The sequence below is a fragment of the Chanos chanos genome, chromosome 4, assembly GCF_902362185.1.
Source record: "Chanos chanos chromosome 4, fChaCha1.1, whole genome shotgun sequence".
Classification (NCBI taxonomy): Eukaryota; Metazoa; Chordata; class Actinopteri; order Gonorynchiformes; family Chanidae; genus Chanos; species Chanos chanos.
Genome location: NC_044498.1, coordinates 14986255 through 14998693, shown reverse-complemented (window position 1 = coordinate 14998693; position 12439 = coordinate 14986255). Strand labels below are relative to the sequence as shown.

Sequence of the window (12439 nt, the reverse complement as noted above, 5' to 3'; positions counted from 1 at the left end):
TTTGTCACTGCTGTCATAACTCTATACATTACTTGCATAAAAAGATGGCGAAGGTTTATTGCAAGAGATAAGATAAACCAAACTACCCCAGTCAACCACAGAATCTGGTAACTGGACAGTATCTGCCAACAGCTAGCATGCACGGGTGCTTAATGTTTAAAGTGTTAGTTGTCTCTATGCTGGTTTATGGAAGTGCTTTTAAAAGGGGGACTGTGGAAGCCCCTGTGTTATAGGAGTCACGCACAGACCGAGATTTATGAAGAGCAGCAGAGAAGGTTGTCAAAGATGGTTTTACCTGAATAAACCAGAGTATCATTTAATTTCTGTTTGTTAATTAACTTTGTGATATCTGTTTGTCCTTTGCCTTGTCCACTGAAAACACAGACAGTGATCTGTACCTATTTATTCTTGAATCAATCCTTATTATTCACTCTGTTTTGTCTTTAAATTGCAGGATTACCTCTTTCTTCTGAAACCCTCTCCTGAAACCCCCAATTACTGGATCATTCTATTTAAAAACTGACTAAAATTCTTTAAGATCTATTATTTAAGATGTCTATCTAAATATCTAAGATCTTTATATTTACTTTTCTTTAATTAGCAATGAAAACATTATTTAGGCAAAAGCTACACTGATATCTATAGGAAAGGATTTTTAAAGGAGATATTTCAGTCCTGTTTGTGAGCAAAGCATCTCTCACTCAAAGTAAGAAGGTGAGGCCAATATACTTAAACAGACATTCTGTCCTGCTGCCCCCATCATACAGCATGAAGGCAGAAACCAAATCAAGGACAAGCTTTTGGGTAAAAAATCAAGTTGCCTATAGAAGGGGTACTGAACAGCAAGAACAACCCAGCAAACCCTGCAGTTTGTGAGGGTCCTCAACTACTGATGAGAACAATGTAATTTTAAAGGCTTTGTCGCTAAGATGATCCAGAAAGTCTTGACCCATGATGGACATTAAAAAAAGAAAGAAAAAAAAGAAGAAGAAATAAATGCAAAATCAGGCACCCAGACCCATCCACTTTTCTTACTTCATACCGGCAGCTTATTTCAACCTCTTCATCAACAATTAACCTACCTATTGGTTATGGGTTAGATAAGCCCCCTATTTGGGCCAGAACAGGCATTTAACATTGTTAAGTATGACAGAATATTTTGGTCTGGCTGTGTTCAGTATGTTCATCAGCATTACTGAAGCAAAATACAGCTTTCCTCATCCGTCTGATTAATCTCCTTTATTTTATTGTGTTAACTCTAAATGTAAAGATGTAAAGTTGACACTGGCTAAACAACAACATACTAAAAATACGCTAATCTTTCAAAAGTTTTTTTTGAGATATATTTTCATATTTCCAGTGTGATGTCAAAGACCACACTAAGGACTGCAACACCAAGATTCTGACTCACTCACTATCTAAGCAGCTTATCCTAAGTAGGGTCGCCGGGCTTGCTGGAGCCTAACCCAGCATTCATTGGGCAAAAGGTGGGGAAGCACCCTGGACAAGTTGCCAGTCCATCGCAGGACAGGCAAACACATTCACACACACCAGGGGCAATTTCGTATCTCCATTTGGCCTGATCTGCATGTCTTTGGACTGTGGGAAGAAACTGGAGCTCCCGGAGGAAACCCATGCAGACAAGGGGAGAACATGCAAACTCCACACAGAAAGGAACCTGGCCGCCCAGCTGGAAATTGAACCTGGGACCTTCTTGCTGTGAGGCTACAGTGCTACCCCCTGTGCCACAACACCAAAATTGTGTCTATGAAATGTTAAAATAAACGATTGCTTTTCAGGAGGTATGGATGGGTTGAAAATGTTACCATGGGTTGAGAGAGGCCATCAATAAGATTAGTGATTTGTACAGTGACAGCATATTTCAACCATTTCAAGAACTAAAGCAAAGATTTAACCTGGCAGATAAAGCAGATTTATGGAAGTATCTGCAGGTGAGGAGCTGTGTAACAAGTTTGAAGATTACACCTGATGAAGATGCAAATAAACTACTTTGCTATTTTAAGATGCCTGAGCTTGCACGTAAAGCCTCTGCCTTTTACAAAATTATGGCAAATAGCCTGTATGGTCATTGTGATCATTTAAGACAGATTTGGGAAAGGGACCTGAATTCATGTAATGGGGAGGACACGTGGAAAAAGGTGATGTTCAATGCTGGATGGCCAGTGAGGGATGCATTCAGCAAATTTACGCATTATAAGGTCATTCACAGATATTATTACACACCAATTAAGCTTCATAAAATGGGACTAGTGAATGACAATCAGTGTTGGAAATGTAAGAATGCCATGGGCTCCTACCTCTATCTTATGTCCGATTGCCCACTTGTTTCCCCTTTTTGGATACAAATTATTAAGACTATTGGAAATGGTTGGCCACACCATTACCAGAATCCCCCCAACTCCGTCTATTAGGAGACAGGTCCCTTCTACTACTAGGGGTGTCTAAAGCAGAGTCCACCCTGGCAATAGCTGGGTTTATTACCACAATAAGAATTATCCTCAGACACTGGAAAAGTCAGATAAAGCCTAGCTTTACAGACTGGTTAAAGTTGATGACAGACACAGCCTCCTTTGAAGTTCTTATTGCAAGATCTAATGATGGCAAGGGGAAATTTTACCAGGTCTGGTCCCATTTCTTGCATTTTATACAAATTAATCTGCCTCGTGTCCCATAGTTAAGTATTACCAAGTATGGATCCAGCCCCCCCCCCCCCCTTTTCTTTTTTTGTTCTTACAAATGATGATAATAATTTGTTTTCTTTGCCCAGAATTTGTCTTTTGTAGTGTATTATGTGTATAGTGATGCAGGTTAGATAATATGTGATGTGTGAATTGTTGTGTTTTCACAAGGAAAAATTAAAGAAAAACTTTGATTAAAAAAAAAAAGAAAAATTTATAGGATCAAGCATAGGATCCCTCCCCATTAGCCAAACTCTTGATGGGTGCGGATTCTGAATGACAGCACAGGGCTGGGCTATTTAAGTGTAAATGTATTTGGGTGATTAACTACAAAGGCCAAATGAAAACACACCAGATTAAAGTGAGACCAAAGGTGGAAGTGGAGATGCAGGATAAATGGCTGGCACAGCAGCTGTTTGACATATCTTACCATGACTTTGTGCTAACCCCTTGTTTGAACTCCACATCTCATTTTAGTGAGAGAGACACCATTTTCATTTAGCTGGTCTAGAGACAACCACAGAACCTGGCTAACTGCTACTGAACAAGATGTTAACAATCAATAGAGTAATAAAATATTCTATATATTCCAATGAATCTACTATAGTGACATAATATCTAAGATTTAGTATGAATTAATGTCGCTGGAATAAAATGATGTAAACATTCCAGCAGTTCTGTAAAATTTGTGACCTAAAATACTGTAACATTTCAGGTAAAATGTAGATAATTAGATGGACGAGCAATTGTGACAGCAAATATGTTTAAAATCTAAAAACACACGGTACCTTCCTGCTTAAGCACAGCTTCTGGGGTTTTAATTGGCACAAAGGTTAAAATTCTTGTGGAACACGTATTATTGAAGGTGAGAGCTTCTACTGTTAGACAAATGGATAGCACATGTTTTCTAGCTTAACCACAGACAATTAAAACACCATAAACTCTTATTTCCATTCAAAGCCTCCCTGCTGTAAACAAACAATGGTTTCAAACCAAGTTTAGACCCCTAAGTGCTCAATTTCTTGAGTATGTGGTTTTAAATGGTACAAATATAGTGGTGTTTTCATGGCCTTGTCACCTCGCAGCTCACAGAAAACCTCTGTTCAAAATTGTAAAAAATTCACTCTAAATAGGCAAGACTTAAAGACTTAATATTTTTTTGAAGCCAGTGATAGAAAACTTGATTATAAAATGACAAATCAGCACAATTTAGATTAATAAAAAACAGACATGTGGTTAGAGTCTGGAAGAAAGTAAAGATGTAAGTATTATAGGTCAGTGTAGTGTATAAAAAAATAAAAACTAAATTCAACAAAAATTAGACATGAAGCAAAAACAGTCAAATATCAGGTAGTTCTGAACACTAATTGATCCATTACTCTATAACACTGACACACAAATCTCTGAGGTTCTGTGCAAATGCAGGGTGAATCTCTTAAAGCAATTTTGCACAGGGCTGGCTGCAGTGAGCCCAGAGGCTGACCAATCAGAGAAGAGGCCACTGTGATGCGGCCTGTGTTCTGCCAGCAGCGAGCAAGAAGATGTGCTGTCCATAGCAACTTTACTTCCAGGCCACTGGGATTCATGTATGTATGATAATCATTGCGATGGAATGGTTAACAGAGCTTTCCCTACTAACCCGTTACAGGAACACTGAATGTATGTGTGTCTGTGTGTGTCTGTGGTTTGTACATGCTCATATGTCCATCTGTGCATACATGTCCATTTTTATATGTGTATCTGTATGAGTGTACACAGGGAAGTGTGCGAATGTATGTGCATGTGTATGTTTATGTGCTGACACATGTGTGTATGTTTGTGTTTCTATGTATGTGCAGGCTCTTAAATGTATAGGACAATGAATACCACTCCAGGGGCTATTTCAGCTGGGAGAGTAAATGCAGCATTGAGGGCCATTAAAAGGTTAGCCCATGTTCCCCCAGGCTGCTGTTACTATGCAGACTTTGTGAGGGCATGTCTGCCTCCTGCTTCAGCCTTTCCTCACTGTTGAATGACAAATACATGAGAGAGAAATGCAATGCCTAAATAACAGATTAGCCTGGAAAGGCATTTCATTGTAGAAGTATTATTCACAACAACTCAGAGCAGACAAGTGAAGGAAATCCATGCAGTTTTTCAAGCTAACCTAGGTATGTAATGTACAAGTACCATTTTGGTTTCATTTACTTACTGTGAAAACACAGTGTGGAAAATATGAAAGATACTATGGCGCTTCTTACTTAATGATATTAAGAATAAAGTAGAACATACCTCGGTATGTTTAAAGCAACCGATAATACAGGACAAATGATGGTCCTGACTGGATTAGAGCACTTTCTGACAAATGTCAGTAATTTATTCACATGGACTCATTGAAAATGTCCAAAACCACATTACGCTTTATGCTCAGATTCAAAATTGCATTAAACCATTGCACATCTTCATCCAAAGCTCCAGTTTTGTTTCAATCTCATATGCAGTGTTAATAGCAAAAAAGTGTGACTATTCCCATCAGAAATTACAGGGCACGAGTGATAAGGGTAATAAATCAGAGGTGTCTCCCCAGTCAATGTGAGTAGACTCTTTCACTTCATTTCAAATCTGTGAAACCTGCCATGCTCAGGGAAAGATTGCCACTAATTAAAGAGGACCACAGGCTGGCTAGACAATCTCCACTTCCTGATGCCAGCTCATACTTGGTCGGAAGAGAGGAGCACATGCCTCCTTGCCCCAGGTGCAAGGCAGGGAACATATCCTTAGTGCTTGGAATGCATTCCAGGTGGAAGCAAAGTGCCTGGGAGAGATGGAGTTGTAAATATCTCGGTTGTTGCTACTTTTCCACCTGCCAGTCCAAGAAGACCTGGCTTACCTGGATATGGCCTCTTTTACGGCTAGTCCATTTTTTATCATCAGCTTGAATACACACCTACTCAGATATCTCCTCTATGCTGTTTACTTCACTATTGTTTAGTTTTGTTGATAGACAAGAAGTTCATTCATCATCCAACATGGTCTGTTGCTCAGTGCATCTAGTCAATGCCAAACACAACAGGTGAGCATGTATTGATCTAATCCTTTTATATATTCTTGCCCAATTTATATCTGACACGAGATCCTGGCAACTCACTTCTCTGGAATATGATGCAATTTCAAGTTTTCCTGTGGCCTTGGACACAAGATTGGACGAGACAAGATTTTCCTCTCTCACAAAGAGAACTGTAGCACACTGAAGGGCATCTAGTTTCTGTTGATAATTTAATGGCTGTGCTGTTCTTCCTTCTCCTTTCACATAGCTCCTCACCACCATCCAGACTCCCTAAACAAGAAGCTTCTCACCTCAAGCTATTGGTGGATTCCATTTGAACTCGGAAATCGGAGATCCCAGTCAGAAATCTCAACGAGAACACCCCCTGAAGTTGGATTTCCAACTCGGAAAGTCGGAGGAACCTCACCAACCCCGGCTTCAAAATCCAAGATGGCTGCCCCCAGGAGTGGAGTAGCGAAAGCTGTGGTAATATACTGTTAATTAGCACTTCTGTCTTATTTGTGTTTCATTAAATCAGTCACACACACAGTACTGTCCAACTTCTATTTGCGGACATATTGGTGCGGTGTTTGTATATGCAAAATACCATGTAATGCGTTGTTATCTGGCTAAAACATAGTCTTCCGACTTCTTGTCCTGGAACATGGTCAACTCGGGTATGATGTCATTCCCAGCTCCGAGTTCTGAGATAAACAGAACGTACCATGTTACACACCTGTATAATTATTCTCCCTTTAAACAGCTCGACTGTGAAGGCTGTCATCTATGGGTCACAGGATGAGTCCCACGCTTCAGTGTGTGTGTGTGTGTATGTATGTATGTATGTATTTTTTTCTGTGAACAGTTACAGAGGCTTGCAATATTTATGCGTCTTTGTATCGATATACATATATATATACATATACATATACATACACACACACACACACACACACACACACACACATATATATATATATATATATATATATATATATATATATCTCAATACAAAGACAATATAAGGTCCCATGAATATTGCAAGTCTCTGTAATTGCTGACAGAAAAAAAATCTGAAACCTTTAGTTTCCAGCAAATCCTTCCACAGATTTTTGATGCTTTCATCAAAATCACCTGAATTAAGACTTTAGACTAGTCTAGATAAAAGCTTCTGAATCTGGAACAAAGACAATAACTGAAATTTGCAAAGCAAATGCTGAAAAACCAAATGCTGAAAAAAAGTCTGCCAGCAAGGCCGCTAACACATTGTAAAAGACCCAGGGGGGTCATACCCATAGGTCAATTATCCATTCAAATTCAGATTAGGTGGGTGTTACATCAGAGCACCCAACACTATAGCCAGAATAAAAGGACAATAAATAGCAATTAGGGGATTAGGATCATTTACTCACACTGTCATCTAGGGATTTAATGTTTGAAAGTTGTGGGTCAAAATTTTAATTGATATTTCAAAATCCCATATTAAAACCCTTTTCATGTTTAACTTTGGTTGAGCATATCTAAAAGAGTTTTTCCCCTAAATTTCCCACACCTTTAATGTATTTTAAATTATTAGGGGTGAGTGGTTGTGGACCCTCTTTGCATTTAAACATTTAGGGTATTTTAAGATATTCATATTTTATAGGAATTCAAATGACATTTAATAAGGAGAGGTTTTATATCTTTCACCTCATTTAAGTTAGACAGCGATATGTCAGTACCACAGACTCTTAAAATTACATGTTTTCTAAACCATGTATTTCCACCAACCTAATCCCAAAGTAAAGCCTAGATACTTTTTGCCTTCTTATTTTGACTACAAAACCAGACACTGTGAAATCACTTACTTAAGACATTAAGGAGGCAGAGTTGTATTCTGCTTTTTAAATTTGACATAGCAGACTGTTGTTACCTTATATAAACAATATTGTTACCAGGTATCATTAGATGTCATGGTCAGAACATCCTTTGTAACTCATCTGTCACAGAGCTGGCCACATGTGAACATATCTTCCCCTTATCCATGGGGTCTATTTCACAAAGGAAGGTTGGGTCTGTTCTAAAGCAGCATGCCAAGACCATAGAAGAACCTCAAACAATCACTTCTTACCTTGTCTTTTTGGTGCCACATACACACCCCTCCAGGGCATGTTTACACCTGGTTGACCTGTTCAGAAAACATGGCCAGGAGTCTAACAGGTGAGGGGTGGAGCTTGTGTTGGCAGTTTGTTAGCTCCACCCCTTGGAAAACTTACCAAAAGGTATGTGTCAGAAACTAAAGGAAAGTATTATGTCCTTTGTGATTAGAAATGATAGAACAAGTAAAACTTGGAAGAACAAATTGCTAGTACAAGCTCAGACATAATGAAAATTCCTGGTCACCAACTAGGGTTTCTGTTTATTAATAGTCAACTTTTAAGTGTTTGAAGGATAGATAATATTGCAGTAAAGTAACTGAGGTGGTTTCAATGACTATCTGTAATACACATGTATTAACAATTTAACACTAGAGTATTTCAGTAACTGAAACAAAATGTGGTATTTCACTGACTGTCGATTTGTTCTCCTCTTTCTGCATAGATGGACTAATCAAAATTCTGCACTATCGTAAATTCAAGCTGCTGTATAACGCCCTTGAAAATGAACAAAAAAATCAGGTTTGTAGTGTTTCTGGTGATATTTTGAGCTTTGGGTGGACAGAGGGGAGCCTAAATCTGCTGGTAAGGATCATATGTAACTGAGACTACCCCACTAACCTGCTTTTCAAATCATAATCATACTGGCAAATACCACTGATGCAACCTCTGCTCCTGCTGAGAGGATGGGAGACATGGCCCATCCAGCCAAAAAAAAAAAACACCCAACGACCAATCAAGCCATTTCTCTGTCCATTCAGTCACTATGAGATACTTTCAAATGGATAACGGACCAGATAGGGATAACAGAGTTAAAAAAGGATAATGGTTTGATCTCCATTACACAGGCTGCTACATAGCCCCTCAAGTAAACTGGAAGTTATTAATTAATGGCTGCATCTCAACACAGTGACAACATTCTCACACATTAACAACAAGAGAAAAAAATCAACCAAATGAAAGCAATTATTAGAAACAAATTTGATCACACACAAATAACTACTACCCTGCAAAAAAAAAAAAAAAAAAGATTATTCCACCAAGCTCATGGTTGACCTACATGCTTTAATCTTTTTGGTCAAATCAGTTTATTTTATCACCAGCAGAATGTGGACAGGTTCATCACTCTTAGAATGAAATGTCATAATTACCTGCCATATGCCTATAAACTGCTTTGAACCTGAAGGCCATAAGTGTATTCATTACATGCTCGTGCCCAGTCTCATTTTAACTCAAATAGGGGGAAAATCCCTACCTTGAAATTCACTCTTGTAGTACTGTGTATCAAACTACCAGATCTGCCCTACATTGGCAACCTCACCTCCTCTTACAGAACCTAAGTAAAATACCAGAGCAATGCAGTGCTAGGTCTGTGATCTGCTTGAGTTTTGTTTCATTGCCTTAAGTAGGGATGGCCTTATGTTACAAGCTGAGGTTCCATTACATAAATTTACATTGAAGCTACACTGAGGGAAAGACATTTTAAGACGGAGCCTGTCTCATTCTTTCCCTTTGTGATAGGGTTTATCTTGTTTCATGGCACACTCGATGCAAGAACGTAACAATTTGCCACAGCCTGCAGTGCTGCACCCAGAACGCACCATCAGCGTACCATTAACATCATCCGACAGATTATTGTCTTTCAGCGCACTCACACGGTTGCAAAATGATCGATCCACTGTCAGTCTTCTGCCAAATGTGTTACAACAATTTCTCTGGCAATAGAATTTTTTAAGTTCAGTATTAACGGGAAGGTTAAAGTCAAAACGTTGCCAAGCGCATCACAGTGTCACCCTGCATGTATTTAATCAGATGGGATGAAGCAGCTGGGTGGATGTTGCCTACCAAAGCCGCCCTTGTGATGTGGTAACCTGTGAAAACGCAGATGTAGATTGTACTTTTTCACATTGCGTCTACATTAAACCAACAACAATGTTAATCACATCCTTAATATGTTACAGATAAAAAAAGCTCGATTAATCATTTACAGTTTCCTCTGCAAAACGAATAAATTATTAATGCTATAATATGCCCTCAACTTAGGCGACTCCGACAGAAGGGAGCGGTCGAGGTAAGACGTGAGACAGGCGTGATTATTATTATTACTGTTGTTATTATTATTACTATTATCATCATCATCATCATCATTATTGTTGGTGCTGTTGTTGTTGTTCTTGTTTTTCTTATGTATGTGCAGTCAGGCAGGCTTTCATAGCTGCAGTGATAGCTGTTGCGTTCACTATGTACCCATATTAATAAGCACGGAGTGATGCAAATGTAGATACCGGTCAGGGAGCCATTGCACCTTCCCTGACAGCCCACACGCCCCTTTTACGGGCTACTGACTGCTCAATATGTCTAATACCAGATGTTCCCGTGAAGCATAATGCAATACAGGTAGAGGACCGAAATAAGAGGTCGGTTGTTTTCTAAATGGAAGATTATTTTCAGCTAAAAACAACTGGACGCGGTGCAGGTGTCGGCTTGGCATAATGCCGTGTGACACATTATAATTCGGCTGATGAAGCTTCCAGGCGGCTCACCGGTGGAAAATGTCAATAGATCTATTAATTTTTCATCATATGATGTAAAAAATCTGTCACCTTAACGCACAGATTCGAAAACAGGAGAGAAATCGCCCCAGTACTTACGCACTGCCTCCTGTTTGGGATCCAACGCACTTGCGGTCTGCTGGATCTTGACTATTTTATTTTGTAGAACCCAAACCCGCTGGTTCGTGGACATGATTTCATTCTCCAGCTCCTGAAATAGGGAGCAGGCATGCTTGGCCAGATCGGAGAGCTGCCGTAATATTCGCGAAAGAGCCACATTGTTGATCGAGCACAAATCCTCGAAAAGCAAACCCTCATCATTAGGTATAGGATGCCTACACAGTAACTGAGGTTCCACAATCCGTTTGGCAAATGGCATTTTGCAAGTAGGAGCAAATTTTCCCGACAAAAAACAAATAACAAAAACCCCACAAACAAATCCTCTTGAACAGTTGTTAAGGTTCTGGTCTCTGTCAAACCCAGATCCCCGAATTCTCCTTAGAACCATCCATGGTTTCTAGTGGCGGTGATCACACACGTTCGGTGCGCTGCGCGGCTTTCCAGTACAGCCCAGCGCCTCCTCTGCTGTTCATAGACACCTCTTGCTAGGCTACTATTTTTTCAATGCTTAAAAGTAGAGGGTTTTAAGAGAGACTGCTAAAATCCGGAATGGTCAAACAATCGGATCTGGAGTGTAGTCTACCACGGATAAACACCACGTGGAGTCAGTAACTCTATCCGTGACATCATACTTGATCCTAGAAGTGTCACTTAAAAAACGTTAAACAGATCAATAGGCTAGTAGAAATACTCAACATAAAATTTAGATTCTTGGCCGGTAAAACTGATCTAGGCCTACCGTAGAAGTCAACACATTTACAAAGTAGGCTATGTCTCTCCAAACTGTTTTAATATCAAGAAATTTTCATAATAATGCTTTTGTAATGTAATTATTAACTTGGGTTATATTTAAACATAATGAAAAATATCACTGATGTCCATACATTCGTTTAGAAACGTTTAATGAAATGACGTAGGCCTTTCGCGTCATGTTGCGGTCCTGGAGTGCGGGCGGTTGCAGGCGACTGTTACTCGCTCAGGGCTTTTTCAGTTCCCAGACAGGCATTGTCCTGCACTCACACTGGCTGGAAGAGACACCGGCAGACAACATTCACTATCGCTGAATGAGTAGTTTAGTAAATCCTTGCTCTTGTCCAAAGAGCCATCAAGGGCGACCGCTGAAATATTGCCCGTGCATTTATTTGTTCATGGTCACTGTGGGACAATAAAGGTTTTGAAGTTACGAAGTAAGGGCCCCTTTCCCAATAATGTTATTGCGTTGGCCGGGTCAGTAAAAAGTGTCCACTTACACACTGTGATGTCCTAAATGTGATGGTTGGACTAGACGAACACATGACATTTTTTGTCTCTGAGTGGTCTGATTAATAAATTACGCTAAACATTCATTTAACGCTGGTTGACTACGAGAGCTAAATTAAGTCAGCAGATTATCTCTTAAATTCAAGCAGTAAAAAATTAAAATCTTATTTTTTGTGCAGTTGTGTCTACGTTTTTATCATTTTACCATATATTTTAAAGTCAGATTTTGCCGAACCAGACCAAAAATCTGCTGTCTTGTGAGTCCTCAGGACTGGACGTAAGAAACTTGCCGTACTTTGATTACACCAGTTCGAATGTCATTAAAAGACACAAAACCCAGTGGTATAAACTATTGCTAAAATGCCTGACTATCCAGTGCACCATCCTAGTGTAGCAATGTGTTAGCAGCGTATTCAGAAAGTATGCTTTGAGATTTTCATTAATTTATCCATACATATAGTCGTCCATGTTTGGTGTTTCAGCGCTTACCCAGGCTTATCAAATTAATACTGAAATACACATGGTTTATGCTCCATATTTTCATAATCTTATTCCTGAACAGTGTGACAGATTTGTCATGAATTCATATGTGAATAATTCCATGTGAACAGAGAACTGTTGCATGTGGCTCTTTAAAATTATTATCGA

The 12439-nt window shown here is 39.3% G+C and overlaps 1 protein-coding gene across 1 annotated transcript in view; it reads right to left on the bottom strand.

The window, feature by feature from the left end:
* nhsb (Nance-Horan syndrome b (congenital cataracts and dental anomalies)) overlaps window positions 1–10790 on the bottom strand; it is a 51480-nt gene extending 40690 nt beyond the window's left edge. The window contains exon 1 of the mRNA XM_030772016.1: window positions 10511–10790. Coding sequence (XP_030627876.1) covers window positions 10511–10790 — 280 coding nt within the window. The remainder of the gene's footprint in view (window positions 1–10510) is intronic.
* Window positions 10791–12439: the final 1649 nt, after the last annotated feature.